The 17,742-nt window shown below is 36.3% G+C and overlaps 1 protein-coding gene across 3 annotated transcripts in view; it reads right to left on the reverse strand.

Moving 5' to 3' along the window:
• Positions 1-17,742, reverse strand: part of CDK14 (cyclin dependent kinase 14) — a 335,682-nt gene that overhangs the window by 220,318 nt on the left and 97,622 nt on the right. For all 3 annotated transcript variants that reach the window (XM_038173994.2, XM_021271226.4, XM_021271225.4), the window contains one exon: positions 4,873-4,952. In XM_038173994.2, coding sequence (XP_038029922.2) covers positions 4,873-4,952 — 80 coding nt within the window. The remainder of the gene's footprint in view (positions 1-4,872; positions 4,953-17,742) is intronic.

The following is a 17,742-nucleotide window of genomic DNA, read 5'->3' on the forward strand; positions in this document are numbered from 1 at the left end:
AGTACACACACTGACCTTCTCTTCAAAAATTGAAGTTAAAGAAATTTTTAAAGCAAATCCTGTGTTCTTTTTAATTGCATAATGCAAGACAGGTGGCTGCTCCCAAAGTACTTATGTGCTGATTTTCACGCTGCAATCCACAGGTGGTATTAAGGTAACTGCCTTTGATACTGGATTAAAAGGAAAATTGTTATCTGGGCAGCTGTCAAACTAACAACATAGAGACAGTCTCCGACCTGAACCCTTTAAATGTAAAATACAAATAAATATTAATTAAAAGATGAAAACAAAAATAAAAATAAACAAGAAAAATAGACTAAAAGTTGCCTAATCATGACATTTAAATGGCAAAGCACAAAAATACCTTCAATAGATACCTGTTTTACATGATGCTTCAAAACTTCATCTAGGCTTATCAGAAATAAAACGTACTATATATTACACCACTAGAATAGAGTTTTATTAATAACAGTAAAACAAATTAAGCAGAGCAAAGGAGAAGCAATATTTTCAAGGGGGTGCGGGAACAAAATCTAATTAAAAACCAGCTTTAATGATTACAATGAGGAACAAATAATTTTACTGCCCAAGTAACCTTACAAGCAAAGTAGCAATAAAACCAAGGCATGCTTGTCTAAATACCTAAAAAGTCGACTCTTTGTCATACTGACTAAAAAGATTATTATTATTCAGAATCCAAAGATGATAACTATGGAATAGCAAATCAAGCTGCGTCCAGATTTATAACCTATCACATAGTTCAGTATTTAGCCTAGATGGAAGTATGATATTACAGGAAATTAAGGGAATGAAATATCTGAGATAAAGTTTAGGTCAGTGAACTCTTCTGCTGGCTGCAGTGGATTTAATCACATTTTAACTCTGCTACTGAGACATCTCTGAACAGCTGATAATGATAGCTACAGTAAAAGGATAAACTAGTAATACAGTAAAAGAATACACTTAACACAGAAAACCAATCATTTATTAATCTGTATTCAGTAGCATGAGAAAATAGTGTATAAATGATTCCAGACTCCATACTGTCTCAAATATCACAGTTGCAACACATTTAGTATCCTTACGGTAATATACTGGTGTACAAACAGGAACTAAGCCTGCACCACATCCAGAAAATAACATAGGTTATCTGGTTATCTCAGTCATATACATACATTCAATCAGATGCCTTTTTTTTTTTTTTTCTCCTCTTTTTAGTTTCAGGCTCTTCAAAAGTAAATTAGATTTCCCCAGACTGAGTTAATTCAGAGCAAAACATTCTGTAAACTGCATGCCACTAAATGAAAGCCTATGTTGGTGCAACTGACTTAGACCAGGCTGAAGGAATGTTTAGCAAAGGCTGCCTCTGAATTTCATCCTACATATTCAAGAGAGCTGAGCGGCACTCACAGATAAGCCACATTTACCTCCTTTCATTCAAACTTTGATAAATGGTGGAAGACACAAAACCACATCTGCTGAAAAAGCAGAATTACTTTATAAGCAGAAGCTTTCACTGAAGTTTCAGCTAAACCTCATCCAATCATCAAGGTTAATTATGATTTTTCTTATGCTGCTTTACTGTTGGTGGGTTGAGGTTTTTTGTTTGTATGTTTTGGCTTTTCTTTTGTTCGTTTTACTTTTTATTGTATTTTTTGTTGTTGTTTCAGCTAAATTAGTGCCTTTTTTCCACAGTCACATAATCCATATTTAAATTCTACATCTTCCTGTTTCTCTTAAATTGATCTTTTTTTTTTTCTGTGTAGCTTTGGTTTTCTTTGAGCCTCATTCTGTTGCTGTCAGAAGAGTAACAATACGCTTTCCTCTGCACAGACAGCTACAAAATTCCCTCAGCATGACCGCTGCTTAAGATTTCAGCCTGTAACTTCCCCCTAATTAACATCACAGAACACCCCCAATAGGAACACAGTGCAGAAATGCTATTTTCTCTCATTTCTTTACACAAGGAGCCATGAGAAATGGTAAATAGTTAATTTACAGTAGTTTCAATTTACAAACAACCAGACTTCTGTCTGAATTTTCCTTGCACTAATGGAAAATTAGAAAATAAGGAATAAGTCAAAGTCAAAACCTGCCTGGCTCCTCCATTATGAAAGACTTTGGAAAGAAACACCCTCCTACAGACCTCTGGCTCATGATACCATCCATATATGCATTTTTTTGATTAGGACAACACTACTACTCAGATAACCAAAATTAGAAGTTGATCTCATCTTCAGTGGTATTTACCCTTGTTCTATTTGTCCCAGTCTAAATTATAAAGCAGGAGGACCTCAGTCAGTCAACAGAGATCTGCTTAATACAGTGTCTCATTCTTACTGCTTTTCAGTCTCAAGCTTATCAGATAACTTCGGGAGTTTATAGAAGCATTTCCTTTTCATTTCCCACCTATGCTGCTGAGATCAGCCACTGCTGTGCTGTAGAAAACCACACTTTTGAGATGGATTGGATGCTGCAGAGGGGAAAGCAACAGCTCCCTCAGGTCCTACTAGCTAAACCCACAGCTGCAGCATTACTGTCAAATAATACAGGTCTGGCATCACCCCGTGAAAATTACCTTCTAAAAGTTACATTTTCAATATACCATCAGTTTTCTTTACTTTCTAGCCCTAACATTTTTTTGGACAAAATCAAAGTAAAGAAAAGCGAGAGCCAAAATAATAATATAGATTTTTCCCCTTCTCACTTACATCTCAGGTATGTCTGACTTCTACATGATATATATACAACAGCTAAGACTGTATTTCTTCTAACAGCTCTCTCAGATCCAAATGAAGTTCCACTACCCAGAAGACAGGAGTAGGTTTACACACAAATAAAACAACAAAGAATTCATTTGTAACCTGAATTTGACTCCTCCTAACCAAAAGTCTTCAAAAGTCCAGAAAAAACTCACATTAGCATAATAGTCTTTGTATCTAGTCCCAGCCTAGATGAATACTTAAAATACAAAACATGCATATAGTCCCATCAAAATCATTCAGATACTGCATACTTATATATATGAATTAATAACCTTATGAGCTTTGCTAGACAAGAGCTTTGTTTAATACCAAGTACAAGAATTTTAACCAGCAATAACCATGGTGTTGAACTCACAGCTAAAAGGAAAACTTCTCCAAAGACAGTGTGAAAAATATTTTCATGCAAGTGGGCTTCTATAATTAAAAAATCAAGCAGAAGATTTCTATTCCTGCTCCTAAAGAATATTTATTTATACAGAGCTGAGATAACAAAGTGTAAAGAAAAAAAGCATTATTCTGTATTTGACAGTTATGTCGCTATAATCTTTCATCTAGACCAAGCTCACATTAAAAAACCTTTTATGTGTCACTAAACAGGCACAAGAAAACTGTATATACTATTTTCTTATTAAGTCAATACGCTATAAACTAAAAGACTGGAGAATAATAAACATATTTGAAACACAGGCTGGTATGCCTTGAACTCGGCATTGCAAATACAGAAAGCTGTGCTCATAACCATTTACACACCTCGTTATCATGGCACAGCTGCAGAAACAGGCAACTCAGATAAAATGTATACCATTATGAATAAATGTGTCAGATCATTCCATAATTATGATTCAAACAAAGCAACACACAAAATCTGATGAAATTCCTTTATATATTAGCCACCCACGGTTTTTCTTCCATTGTGAAGAAACTGCCTTTAAAATGTAAAATGTAGCTAAATCTCAAAAAGGTAATCATCCACAGTATTTTACAAGTTTCTAACTTCAGGATGTCAGTCCCACTAAACCAAGATGTTTTCCCAGTCCAGTGCCAGGCTGGCTCACTGCACGAGCAGACGGGAACACTGCTGCTGGCATGCAGATGGTGCCAAATGTGCCTGAGGGCAGAAGCAAGGGATAACAGGGCTGCAGCTGCTGGGACTTTGGCAGACATGTCCATGAAACCACACCCTTCACACACAGGATCTGCTCTTTGGACCCCATGGAAACTGAGATTCTGGGATGTCAATGACTCCTCCTGCTTCGGGAACGATGCTGAGACAGTCAACACAATTTTAAATGACATCTCAAAAGCCACACCAGTCTCATATCTTCAGTTCACTATCAATTTTAACTGAGTTTGAGTCAGCTCTGTGATGGCAATTTATTTACTATTTCTCTACCAAAGCTCATTTTTAGTGCCATCCTACAGAGAAGGCTCACACAGAGAAGGCACACAGAACAATTTCTGCAAAGGAGCTTGAGACCGCCCAGCTCAGATAAAGCAGCTGTCACCAGGGAGCATGAAAGAGGCTGACAAGGAAGGATAAAGGGAGCAGAGCAGAAAGCATGACAGACATCTCAGAGTGAGCTAGAGAAGAGTTATTCCCAAACCCATGGGGAAGGGAAAACAAACTAAAGCTAGTCCAAACCCTACACAGCATTTATGATGCTTTTATTTTGTGTGCCCTGATCTTCTTATTGCGTTCATCAAGAAAAGCTTTTCTTCTCTTCATGCTGCATGTATATGACAAATTACATCTACCTTCATTTTAAGGTGCTGCCCCCAGGCAAGAAGCATTACTTACACAGTTTCTTCATCTTCCAGAGGGACTTCTCACACCCACCTTAAACATGAGTGAGCTCTTAAGTACTCACTTACATAGTAAATCTAAGGCAAGCCAAAGCAGAGGCAGAGCTGCATTATTTAACAACTCCTACACTAGAGGCTTTGTTTTTGAAGAACCAGTTTCTTCCTACAGAGAACACAATCATATAATTTGAATTCTCAAGCTATTTACTACCGTATTGCACTGAAATAAGAAGTGCCGCATAATTACAAAAAATAACAATAATAATAATAATAATTTGTATACTCATTAAATGTCTGTGCATACCTTCCCTGATAGCTGTAAATGGGGTTCCTTCCTCTTCTTGTAATCTAATCACCTTCAGTGCCACCAGTTTTCCATTTACCCTGAAAGGGAAAAGAGGAAGGGAAGGAAAAATAAAAAACAAAATTAAAGCAGGAACAGTATTTCTCCTAATAAAACTTGTTTCCCATCATGTACTTATTCAATTTCTTCCTGTCAATACCAGTGATTCATCTATAGCACTGTAAGAAACACTTCATAGCTTCCATAATGTCAACTTTATATTTTCACACCCATATGTAATTCAAGAAATGATCTCAGTTTTCTGTGAGTCAGTCTGTTTCCTTTCTATCACAGCACTAAACTGAAGCTTTGTTAAGAAGTATCACATTTCAGAATCTGGTTTTAATGCATCTGTCCTGTATTTGACCAAATCCCTCAAACAAAAAGGCATATGATTTTAATCAATCATTCAACTTGCAGTAAATCCATATTTATATTGATTGCCTTCTTCCCACTGCATCACACCTGTAATTACTACCCTCCAAAAGCTATGGAAGTTTGAGATGGGAAATATTTTTTAGGTCACTCTAGGTCATTTCCCTTCAGGGCACAATTGTTCCTGAGGTACATTCTTGACTACATGACCCAGACTAATTTTAGATTATAAAGAATCTCTTTTATACTCTTAAAAATATTTGGTGCTCCAAGGGACAAAACTTCACAACAGAAGTCACTTTATTCTAAAATCTCTTTGGCTGATTTCACTTCTAGAATTCAAAATTTCACTACACATTAATCCAATTCGAGGCCTTAAAAATCCAGTTGGTCCTCTTTAGCCAAATTAAATCTCACAAAAACTGAATCAGATTTTAAAATCCTCAAGAAGAAGCTCATACCTCTGAAGCTTTAACAGACTCCCAAGCTATGACAAGCAATTGTGAGGGTAAGTTACCAAAAAGTTACCAAATAAATACTAGCAATATTTTGATTTCTTTCTATAAAAGCAAAACTAGCTTTTACAGGCACAAGACCCAAGGAAGTACTGGAGCTTTCACACTCCTGCAGTGATGGAAGCAGTTTCCTATTGCACTGGACCCTAGAAGATGTATTCAATTTTCTAAGCAAGACGATGTGGATACCCACCAACTCTGAATTCATCTCCTCCCTCACGCTTCTAATTTTTGCAGTTACATGACTTCAGTGACATGACAGCTACTATATTATTTCTTCTGATTAACTTTTACTATTGCCAGATTCTCATTAGACCTATACAGTACATTGCACAATGATTCTGAACAACTTCAGAAGCCCTGATTATCAGAAGACATTTTACTTGTCACCTTCCAACTATTCAAAATACTGGCATCAGCTCAAGTCTCAAGCCACTACTCATTGTTGAAAGATAATTATCAGCTTAGCCCTACCACATTATCTGGATTTCGCCTTATGATTATCAGAAAAAGATACCTCTTGCCTCATGTAACTTCATATGTCATACACAGACAGAAGAATAAACCATAATAAAGGCAGAAGTAGAAAGATTGATGACAGACATGGTTCATATACATGTGTGGTTTTCAATTCCTCTGTCAATACACCTCCCCACCTATCACATATATATAAGTAAGTTAGACACCTGGATAATTTGATTATTTTACAATAGATGAAATAACTGTGCAGGAGGAATTTAAATAAGAAAAGCAAGCTCATTCCGCACATCAGGAACAGGATGGATGCTCTATTCAGCAAAGGCAATGCAGAAGAAAATGGAAAAAGCAGATCACTGAGGTACTAATGAATGTGGATGCCATGTTTTTGCCAGAGAGATTAAAAAGTAGCACCCATTTTTGTGCAGATTATGTTTTTTAATCCGAACTTCTGCATTTCATTGATTCATTAATAGTAATAAATAACACAAACAGCAATAATATGGAACTCGCTTTGATGGATTCACAATGACACTGTACTCTTAAACATGGTAGGTGGGCTGTGCTATTCACTTATCGCTGCCACTTTGTCACTGTTACCTATCATCATCTTGACAGATATTAAGGCAACTTTTAACACTATTAATATGACTGAGCTAATCTTAAGCAGTGTTCCTCTGGGATTGCTTTCTCCCTTTTAGTATTTTTTATATCCAAAATACCAATCTACAACTTCCAGGAAAAAAATAGTGTCCCTTATTATCATTTCCTATTCAGTCATTAAAACTTCATTTTTCTTCAGCTCATTTTCTAAGAATAGGACAATTTTTAAGTGTACATCCGGAGAGATGAGAATTGGCAAAGTATTATCAATTAAAAGAGATAGGTGTGTACATTCACATCCTTTAGCTATTCTCCCACTGATGCAATCTCAGGATGCAGTTAGATGATACTGCAGAGAAGACTAATAGCTACCTCTGGGTAGAGCTTTGCTCTTGCTAAATCCCTGCCATACACTCCTTCTGCTGTCTTGTATCAACTCTCATTCTTGCCTGACCCCACAGCAAGACAGTTGGGGACGTTATAAAGGAGAAGACTGACCCTTAAAAAAAAAACAAAAGAAAAAAAAAAACATTTTTAAGAAATGAAAAATGCATTTTTTGTATTTTAAAAAGGGAAAAACACTAGAAAATATACAAGAAGAATCAGGACCATCTTTTTGAGGAGCAGCTCACCATGGGATCAAGTCAGCTATGTAATGAAATTATGCCCTGAATGTTGTAATGACTTGCCAAAATAATGTGGCAATTTCCTTAGAAACAAGACTAAAAAAAAAAAAAAAAAAAAAAAAAAAAAAGAGTAAACTACTTCTGCAAGCCATCAGAATTTGACTTTGGAGACTTCAGTAGTGATTAGATTAGCAGAACTCCCCCCAGATATTACTTCACATGTCTTCCACAACTTTCAAAGCATGCTCGGTTTTTTTATTGTTTTCAAATTTAAGAAAAAAATGATAGGCAGAGAGCATTTTAGACAGAGAAAAGTCAATGCTGCTGCATCTTTCAACACCGAGGATCCATTAAACCACTTCTCCTGCTCACTGCCGGAAGTAAACAACTTCACAGCATCTCATAACAATACACTAAACATGGCCAAGGATTTCAATTATCTTCTTCATCCTGTTAGCTGTCCCATTGATTTATACTAATGAAAAATACTAATTATAAAGTTCCTATTTTCTAACTTACAAGCCTTCCTCCTTCTGAAACTAGCACTCCTCTTTCTTGGTTATCCCAAAATCTCCAGAAGGACAGAAGTCCTGAAGCCCCTCTAATGATCACACAAAGCAACATTACTCTAAATCACCAGCAGCTGGTGGATAGTTTTCAAATTTATGGAAATTCAGCATTTTAATGTTATATAATCTCTTCTAATACATTTCAGATTTTACATGCAACGTAGACAGAAGAAAAATGAGTCGAAATACTTTCATGTGGCATATGGTAAAAGTCTGTATGTTATAAAAAACACAAATGAGCCAGATGTTACAAAAAATTCTGATATAATGTGTCATTCAGCCTTTTCTAAAACAGCTCATATCAGTATTACCAAAATAAATACATTGATAAAAATGACCATTTATGAGAAAGCATAAAAGATTACAAATGATTTAGTGCTTTAATACATTGTTAAGAACAAATAATAGTGATGAATATAAAGTAACTGATGACTTAATGGGCTTCACTGGGGATAATGCTGATGAAGCCACACAGAAAACAAAAGAGTACAATAACACTATTTTCACAAGTTCTTCAGTTATATTTAGATGCAATAAATGTTCTAAATATAACACATTTAAAAGATTCAATTAACATAAAATCTGCCACTGATTTCAATCTGTTTATTTAACGCAGAGTTTTACCGCTGGCTGGAGTTGAGGCTTAGTTCGTAACTCTAGCAAGTGCTAAGCTTGGGAACACTTCAGCAAAGAAAAATCAGTAGGCAGTACTGGTATGATGCTCATGTTTTCGATGCTTATTTCAAGGAATTAATTTTTATGAAGGAAAGCAACTCTAAATTGCTAAATATTTATTTACATGAAAGGCTCGGTGTGATGATTAAATTCAGAAAATATCTAATTAGACATACTCTGTAGTGATATTAAGGTCAGAAATGCGTGTCTGAAACCCACATCAGACCATGATCACCTAATGAAACCACGCTCTGCCAGAATTTTTCTTTGAAAGAAACCTGACAGAAGCAAAGCCACTGTAGGTTCGATGTAAACATATTCAATGTAAACATGGACACTGTTCAATGTAAACATGGACTATATTTCTATTACTGAAAATCACTTACAGTTGGAATTTACAAAAACATTTACAGCCCTGCTAGAGTTCTATTGTGTAATACTCAAGGGAATAACCTGGCTCATCGATTTATCTTTCTGACTTTTATCATCTTTAAAGCTCCATTTTAAACAAATTTTACCTTCCTTTAAAAGAGACCAGTGGATTAAAGATATTTCACATTGTTGACATTTATTAGGGTTAGGGAAAAAAAAAAAAAAAAAGAGAGAGAGAGATCAAAGATTTCCAAGAGATGTGAAGGATTTGAATTATTAATGAGCATTGCCACTGGAACCTAGGGATCTAGTTCTTTACAGGACTCAAATTCACCTCACACAAACAATAGCACAGTCCTCATTTGGACAGGAGCTGGTGAGCGACATCAGAGAATTTACTCCAGGTCCCTCTCTCTACCTACCAACCTACATCACTCACTTATCACTAATATCAGCTGCTTATCTCAGCATGGGGGCCACACTTTTCCATCCCTGTTGGAAGAAAATGACTCAGCACAGGCAGCAGGGAGAGACAGGTACAGCCCTGGTCCTCCTCAACACATCTCACATCCCTTCGGGCTCCACAAAACCTGATTTTCTTGTAAAGAAGGTTCAAAGACAAATGTAGTGGTATTATTGTAAGTAGAGCAGCCTCTATCCTAATTCTGCATACATACAGTCACAGGGATCTTTCCAGAGAGTCCCATGGCTAACTAGGAAGTATATTGGTGCATAATGGCACTTAGTTTACAAATTTCTTCAGTGTTTTGTCTATCATTCCTTTACTACAAGGATGGTGAGGCACTGGCACAGGCTGCCCAGAGAAGCTGTGGATGCCCCATCCCTGGAGGTGTTCAAGGCCAGGCTGGATGGCGCTTTGGGCAGCCTGGTCTGGTGGGAGGTGTCCCTGCCCATGGCAGAGGGGTTGGAACTGGGTCTCTTCCAACCCAAACCATTCCATGAATCTATGATTCCAATCATGAATATACATGATAGTGTTGTTAAATTACTATCCAATAACTTTTAGCACTTGTATTCAATATAACTATGTTCTATCCTAGTTCTTGTACCACATTTTTCTGTGCAGTCAATGGGTAATACAATGTATTTTTACTCCTTGGTTTCCACACCTGTCACAAGAGATGATAATGCCTTGTTACCTTTGTACTTTTGTACTTTGCAGGTCAAAGCAAATAGTATAATGTTCTTTTCAATCTGTACAACTACAGAGAAAAACCTCCCCAGGTTTCTTTTAGATGTGGAAAAATTCACTCAGTAAGTGATTGACATAGTTAATGATTCATCTTCTAGTTAGAATCTTTAAGCTTACATGCTTTTAAAATGTTTTCAGACAGAATAATTATTTAATAACTTATTTTAGTACTTACACTGCTTTAACATTTTTTCCACTATTTGGCATTTTAGTTCAGCAACAAGTTATTAGCTTTGCATCAAGTTCATCTTGTAGTTACTGTTTTTATGAAGCATTAGTAATACTAGAAATTTTTATAAATCATCCACTCACACATTTTATAAACCTGTGTCTTGACTGTAAAATGTATAATAAAAAGCAGCCTACAAAAATCTTCAAAACCTATCAACTAAAAAAAAGAAATTGACTGGGAAAAAAAAAAAGAAACAAAGAAAACATATCAGGCAGCTCTAGTAGGTAACTATAAAGTGCATTTTCATAATCCATGAATATATATTCCTTTTCCAGCCATCTGGTACTCCACAGATGAAAGCAGTTTCATTTGTAGATGAACACTGATTTCACACAATTTCCGAGAAAGAAAAGAAACGGTTCAGAAAGTTTAAGTCGCTAAGATGACATGAACCACAAAACATATTATCTGTGAACTGGACTGTTGCACATAAAATATATGAACGAACATGTGAACACAATCCATCGCATCACATAGACTAATGCTTAGGGAATAAGTAAAAAGAAAAAGTGTGACAGACAAAACAGCAAGTTCTTCAGGCTACCCAAAGCCTATGGCACTTGCAATAGATTGCACATAAAACAAAGGAAAAGATGATGAAAGAGTCATAGAAGTTTCAAGACAAATAAATGAAATAGTGCAGCTTAAAAGAAAGATAAAGTCAGAATAACAATTATCCCTCTCAGGCATCCTCAGCACCCTAAACATAAAAATCAAAACCCCTGAGTGATCATTTTCTTGTGAGCAGCCATCCACAAACATATATATGAAATATTACAGTCAGCTATATATCCATAAAGCATACTACAATGCATCATGGCAACAACAAATACAGGTGGTTCCCTCTGATCATTCAACTATTCCCTGTTGCCACAAGAATAATACTGCATAGAAACCACAGCTGGTGCAGGGTATGAGGACTGTCTTACTGAGCAATATTTCTCTTTAAGATCTGCACTTCATATCACTAACTCCCTATTGATTTTTGAGTGAATAGGAAAAAGCACTGCCTTTGAAGGATATAAATGTAAAATGGCCTGGCTAACTGAAAAACTTCAATTCATCCTTTGGTGCACATTGGAATCACCCTGAAAAATAAATAAATAAATAAATAAATTCGAACAATTGCAGGGGCAGCTCGACCAAAGGAAGAACTTCACAATTCCACAGCCTTCGTGGAGCTGAACTCGGGGGGACAGCACAAGCTTTGACAGGATACTACTCCATGCCCCATCAGACCAGTTCTCATGTTAATAGGTAACAGGAATAGAGACCAGAATTTAATTTAGGACAAGCATTTTATATAGGATAAATTGTTTGAAATGATGGAATTTTGCAGCAGGGATTTTAGGCAAAATTTTATTGATTGACCTCTCTGTTAAGAGTTCTACACATTTTTGCAATACTTTGAGCACAAACAACTTAGTAAATGCCCGTTTCCAGTGCACTAAAAAGCAGATGGTAGGCAAGAGGTATATCGAGATCACAATGGGGAGTTGCAGTGGATATACCATCGGCTTGCTTCTCAAAATACAGATTCATGCTGTGCAGGCAGCAGTCACAGACCACATCACTTTAACTGAAGTAATCTGCTTTAATTCTTTGCTGGAAGGGCAATTAAACACAGTGGGATGAGAGGATACAAACCATACTAACACATAATTATGTGTTATATATATATTATATATATATATATATATTATATATTTTATATATATTTATATATTACAAAAGCACAGTTTTTTTCCTTTAAGGGCAATGTGCAGAGTTCCCAGGGCAAGTATGGAAGGCCTTCATACTGCTTTGCAAGGGGCTCCAGTTAGGAGTGTCTCTTCCCTGCTGTCCCTGGATTCTCAGGGCTCACCTCAACATTTAGTTGTCACAGATCAAGCAAGGTAACATTGCTACAAATTCAGGCACGTCAATTCTAGTCATGCTTAAGAAGGAAGAAGGTCAATGTCAGGAGAAAGATTCATGGGTTGATACAGACAGAATTTCTTCAGTTCCATCACAAATGGAAATGATATGATAATTCAAAAGGAATTTATTGCTCTAACATTTGTTCTCTGCAAACTACTTACAAATACAGTAATGTTTTTGCAGTTTCCCCCTACAGAGTATGTGGAGATAAAGAGTTAAGCCATAGCATTTATGTTGTATATAAACTTATGTTATGATGAGCTTTCTTTCAACAATAATGTGAAACCTTGAAAATTAGTCAAGAAAATATAAAGCAAGGCAAAGAGATTATGACTGCAACACTACCCACTCCTTGCTTCTCAGTCAAATTGCGACACTTTTCAACTTCAGTAGGATCTTTATTATTTTTTTTAAGTCAATGTTAATAAAAGAGATGACATGTTCACAGCATTAGTCAAACAGAGTAAATGTTTGATTTGCAGAGTAAAACTTGCATCTTTTTGTAGTGCCATTAGCAAGTTACTCAGTCTATTTCTCCAAAATTTTACTGTAAAAGTAGCAGAAATCCCTTTAGTGAATTTCAACCAATTTATGCAATAAGAAGCCATTTGTAATTTTATACAACAAAGTAACTTGCGAGAAATTAACCTGAAAGAACATAGAAAATGAAGCTCATCTTGTGCACATCTGAAGTTCAATAAGTGAACTCAAAGAGATCTACCTCTTGATGCAACTGTCAGTCAAAAAACAAATGGCTGTGTGGCTATTTCTCCAACACACAAAAAAGCCCAGTCTAAGAGAACACTGCTTCACTTTCCTCAGTCATACAACCCTGTTCATTCTGCTGCTTCTCCACACACCAGGGAATCACTTTAATCTGACTACGAAAAGAGAAATCCATCATCCGTTAAGAGGAATTAGCCCACTTCACTTCACGTTCCTGGGATACTACCACAGATGCTCAGATAGACAGAAAAAAACATTTTATAGGAAGACAGGGGCTTGGTACTGCTGATTCTGCTCCATGTTCTAAAAAAAAGCCAAGCTTCCCCTGAAAGCAAGTTACCGTGCACATTACTTTAAGAAAGGAATGGCTGATTTTATGTCTTTTAAGGCAGGTATGTATCTATTCATTTTTTCAAGTGGTGAGCTAGGATTGTGGGGTTTTTATTCTATCATTATGATCAGCAGGGAGAATCATTTAAAAGACTGAAGGATTCTCCATTAAAGAAATCACATGCAGATATTTAGGAAAAAAAAAAAAAAAGTTGTCAGGATTTCAGCAAACAACCCTATAAAACCAGGCTCGGTTAAAAATGACTTTGAGCTATATGCTATTTCTGGAAACTTCTGCTAAACTGAAGAGATTCAAAGAGGGCTTTGTAGAAGTTGTATTTCCAATGGATCATAGATTCAAATTTAAGATAAGCATCAAAATTAGGGAAAGCCTTAATCTCTGAAAGAAGACATAGTTACAGAGTCAGAATGCTTAGGGTTGGAAGGAACCTCTGGAAGTCACCTGGTCCAACACTCCCTGGCTCAAGCAGGACCACCTCAAGCAGGATGCCCAGGACCACATCCAGGTGGCTTCTGAAGATCTCCAAAGAGGGAGACCAGACAACCTCTCTGGGTAGCCTGTGCTAGTGCACCATCACTCACACAGTAAAGAAATGTGTCGTGGTTTAACCCAGCCAGCAGCTAAACACCACACAGCCGTTCGCTCACCCTCCTCCTCCCTCTCTGGGACAGGGGAGAGAAATGGAAAGTGAAGCCCATGAGTTGAGATAAAGACAGTTTAATAAGACAGGAAAATAATAATAATAATAATAATAATAATAATAATAATAATAATAATAATAATAATAATAATAATAATAATAATAATACAATGATGATAATAGTACTACTACTAATGATATGTATAAACAAGTCCCCTCCCAGCTCTTACTGCACCCCCAGCCTGCCTGTTGGCAGGACATAGCAAGAAGCTGAGATGTCCTTGGCTTGGTATAAGCACTGCTCTGCAACAATTTGGGGTGTTATCAGCACTCTTCTCATCCCAAGCCAAAACACAGCATTCCACCAGCTACTAGGAAGAAAATCAACTCTGTTCTAACTGAAACCAGGACAAAATGTTTCCTGATATTCAGACAAAAACCCTTTTGTTTCAGTGTCCATTGCCTCTTGACCTTTCACTGGGCATGACCAAAAAGAGCCTGGCTCAGTCCTTTTTGCATCCTCCCTTCAGGTATTTCTGTACATTGATAAGATTCCCGCCAGCCTTCTCATTTCCAGGCTCAGCAGTCCCAGAGCTTTCAGCCTTTCCTCATAGGAAAGGTGCTCCAGTCCCTTCATCATCTTTGTGGCCCTTCTCCGGACTCTCCCCACTAATTCCGTACCTGTCTTCTACCAGGCAGCCAATATGAGGCTAAGAAACATTTGGGGATGAATACAGGGGAAGGGTCGCCTCCCTCGACCTGCTGGCAACACTCCTCCTAATACAGCCTGGAATACCATTATGAACACATTGACTTCCTCAGATACAACTTTTTGAGTCATTTATTCAAGTTTTAGGCTTGAAACTGATACCATACGGCTGAAATCCCAAACGTTAATTATTTCAGAATTTTGCTATAAAATAGCTCACTGAAGGACACATTAAGCCCTTTCAGAACAACATGCTGTACTTTCAGAACACTCATGAGAATATTCAAAGCAGCACAAAAAAAAAAAAAAAAAAAAAAAAAGGAGGCAATATGAGGCTAAACCCAGATGACCTACAGCATTGAAACACTTTGCCAATTCCCATCAGAAATTTAGCAAAAAAGAAATGGATGACAGAAAATTCTGAAATTTTGATAAAGTCATTGTTTCAAGTGGTATATCATCATGGGGATTAGAGATAACCAGTTTAAAAAGCTAAAGGAAAGGTAAAATGAATGAATACAACTGCTATATGCAGTGCTATAAACCTCTTAAAGTTCTTCCTGATTTTGCAGTCATTATATATAAACATCACCAACCACAAAGATGCCTAACACCCAAACCTGGGGTCATCTCTGATTCTTCCCTCTCTCTTAATCTCTACCTTCTCTTATTATATGTTATTTATATTTAAATATCATTTTGGATTTGGATTCTTAAAGCTGAATGCATGCAAATAATATACTACTTTTTCAACTACTTGGACTTAGAAATTACAGTTGCAGTGCATTTACATCCATCTATTTGTTGAAAAAATACCTTGCTTAAGCAGTGATAATGGAACAAAAACAAATAGAAGAAATTATCTGAGAGCAACCATCAAAAATAAAAATAAAATAAAAAATCCTGGACTCTTCCATGTTAAAATTCTGTGTAAAATCTGAAAATAAATTGAATTGGCTCTGGAATTTAGTATGCAATAGTATCTTTGTAGTACTCGGATAGTATTCTTTCCTTTTTATTTTTTTTTCAGCTAGTTGATGTCTTCTTCATTTAGACTTTGGTAATGAAAACTGTCATTTACCAAGAACCATTTTATGCAAAATAGCGATGATCAGTAACACAAGCCAGATCTGGGAGACATTCTCAGTGACTTGCCTAAGCATGTCAAACACAAAAACATGGCATGTTAATGAGAAAGCTAGCAGTCAATTCTATAATGTATGAAAAGTAGATTTTGAAATTGAACAGGTTTTCCTTTTGTTTCTTTCCCTGATCCCACTTGTTACAATGTAAACAGAAGGTTTTATTCCAGAGATTCAAGAAGCCCATGAACTGAAAGATAATTTTTGTTTAATGGAATAAACTTGAATTAGGAGGTGTACACACCGCTCAGAAGATATACTGACCAACCTACAAACACAAATTTACTCTTATCATGGATCATTATGAAACATTCTCAAGCAGATGAATGTAGAAGTGAAACATAAACTAAAAGAACAAATGGGTTTGGAAAACTCAAAATTATAGCATAGTACTCTCTAGTAAGCTGTAATAAAAACATGGAACAGCTCATAATGGAAAATGGGATTCACTCACAATAAGTGAAATAAGTCTTTACTATTAACAAATATTAAGATAACTAAAAGTGCCTAAGCAGTTAGGTGAAAAATAAAGTCTATATTACAAACAGCTAAACACTTACATAACATAGCATAAATAAGAAAAAAAAACACAAACAAAAAAACACAAAAAAAAACAACAAACTGCACTCTTCCAGATGCAATTTGGCCAGTTTGCTCTCAAAACACTCAAAATAGTGTTGCAAGATACTATTATAAAGCAAACTTTGATATTTATCTACAGCTTTCAGTGTGCTGATAAGCAAATACCTGCATACAGCACTTCATGTCATCACAAAATGCCTTTAGCAGAAATTGTACCATTAAACTCTTCAAAAATGGTATTGTCCTTCACCTTGAAGATGTTTTATGCTTACAGCTAACAAACATTACCTCCAGTTCTATTACCTCGGTGCCTATGCATCTCATGAAATTTATTAAAAAGAAAACCAAACCCCACAACTTTTCACGTGTACCTGGTGATAAATACTAAGCACAATAATTTTTAGAACAAATCATCATTCAAAACAACTCCACCTGGTCTTAAATTCTCCAGCTTCCACTACAGTTAAGGACACACCACCCAAATATTTTGGCAAAATGACAAAGCCAAGCACTAGACTTGGTTAGATTAAACTAGACTAGAATTAGGGATTCTTAAAAATTTTGACAAAAATGCACTTTTTGTGCATATAAGTACATGCTTCTCCAAATAAACAGTATTTCTGTGTTCTGTGGCATGCCATGAGGGCTTTTTTAGTAGTCAAAAACAGTCCATGCCAGAACTAAAACAGCCCTCTTTTGACCTGTTTTGCCCATTTTATTTCCTATTGAACTGACAGCCAAGGGAACATCGTTACGCGTATCAAAGTCTTAGCCTGTATATCTACAGCAGGTGCTAGAAAACATTCCTCTATTTATTTCTGTATCATTTTAGACAAAGCTATAAACAGTCAGAGCCAATCTGCCAGAAAAGCACCAGCAAAATTAGGATCTGCTGAAACAGCAGGAGCCAAAGTTGGCCCATCCATTTGCCCCTCTGTCCATTTGTTTTCCCCATAACTACATCGCAGCAGTGATGCTCTCTCTTCTTTAGGAACACCACAAAGGGCAGAAATTCCTCATCTTCTTATGGGGACAGAAGAACATTGGCCAACAACTCCTTTTGAAGTAGCAGATAGGCCCTGTACTGTTTTTCAACTCTTAAG

The sequence above is a fragment of the Anas platyrhynchos genome, chromosome 2, assembly GCF_047663525.1.
Source record: "Anas platyrhynchos isolate ZD024472 breed Pekin duck chromosome 2, IASCAAS_PekinDuck_T2T, whole genome shotgun sequence".
In the NCBI taxonomy this organism is placed as follows: domain Eukaryota; kingdom Metazoa; phylum Chordata; class Aves; order Anseriformes; family Anatidae; genus Anas; species Anas platyrhynchos.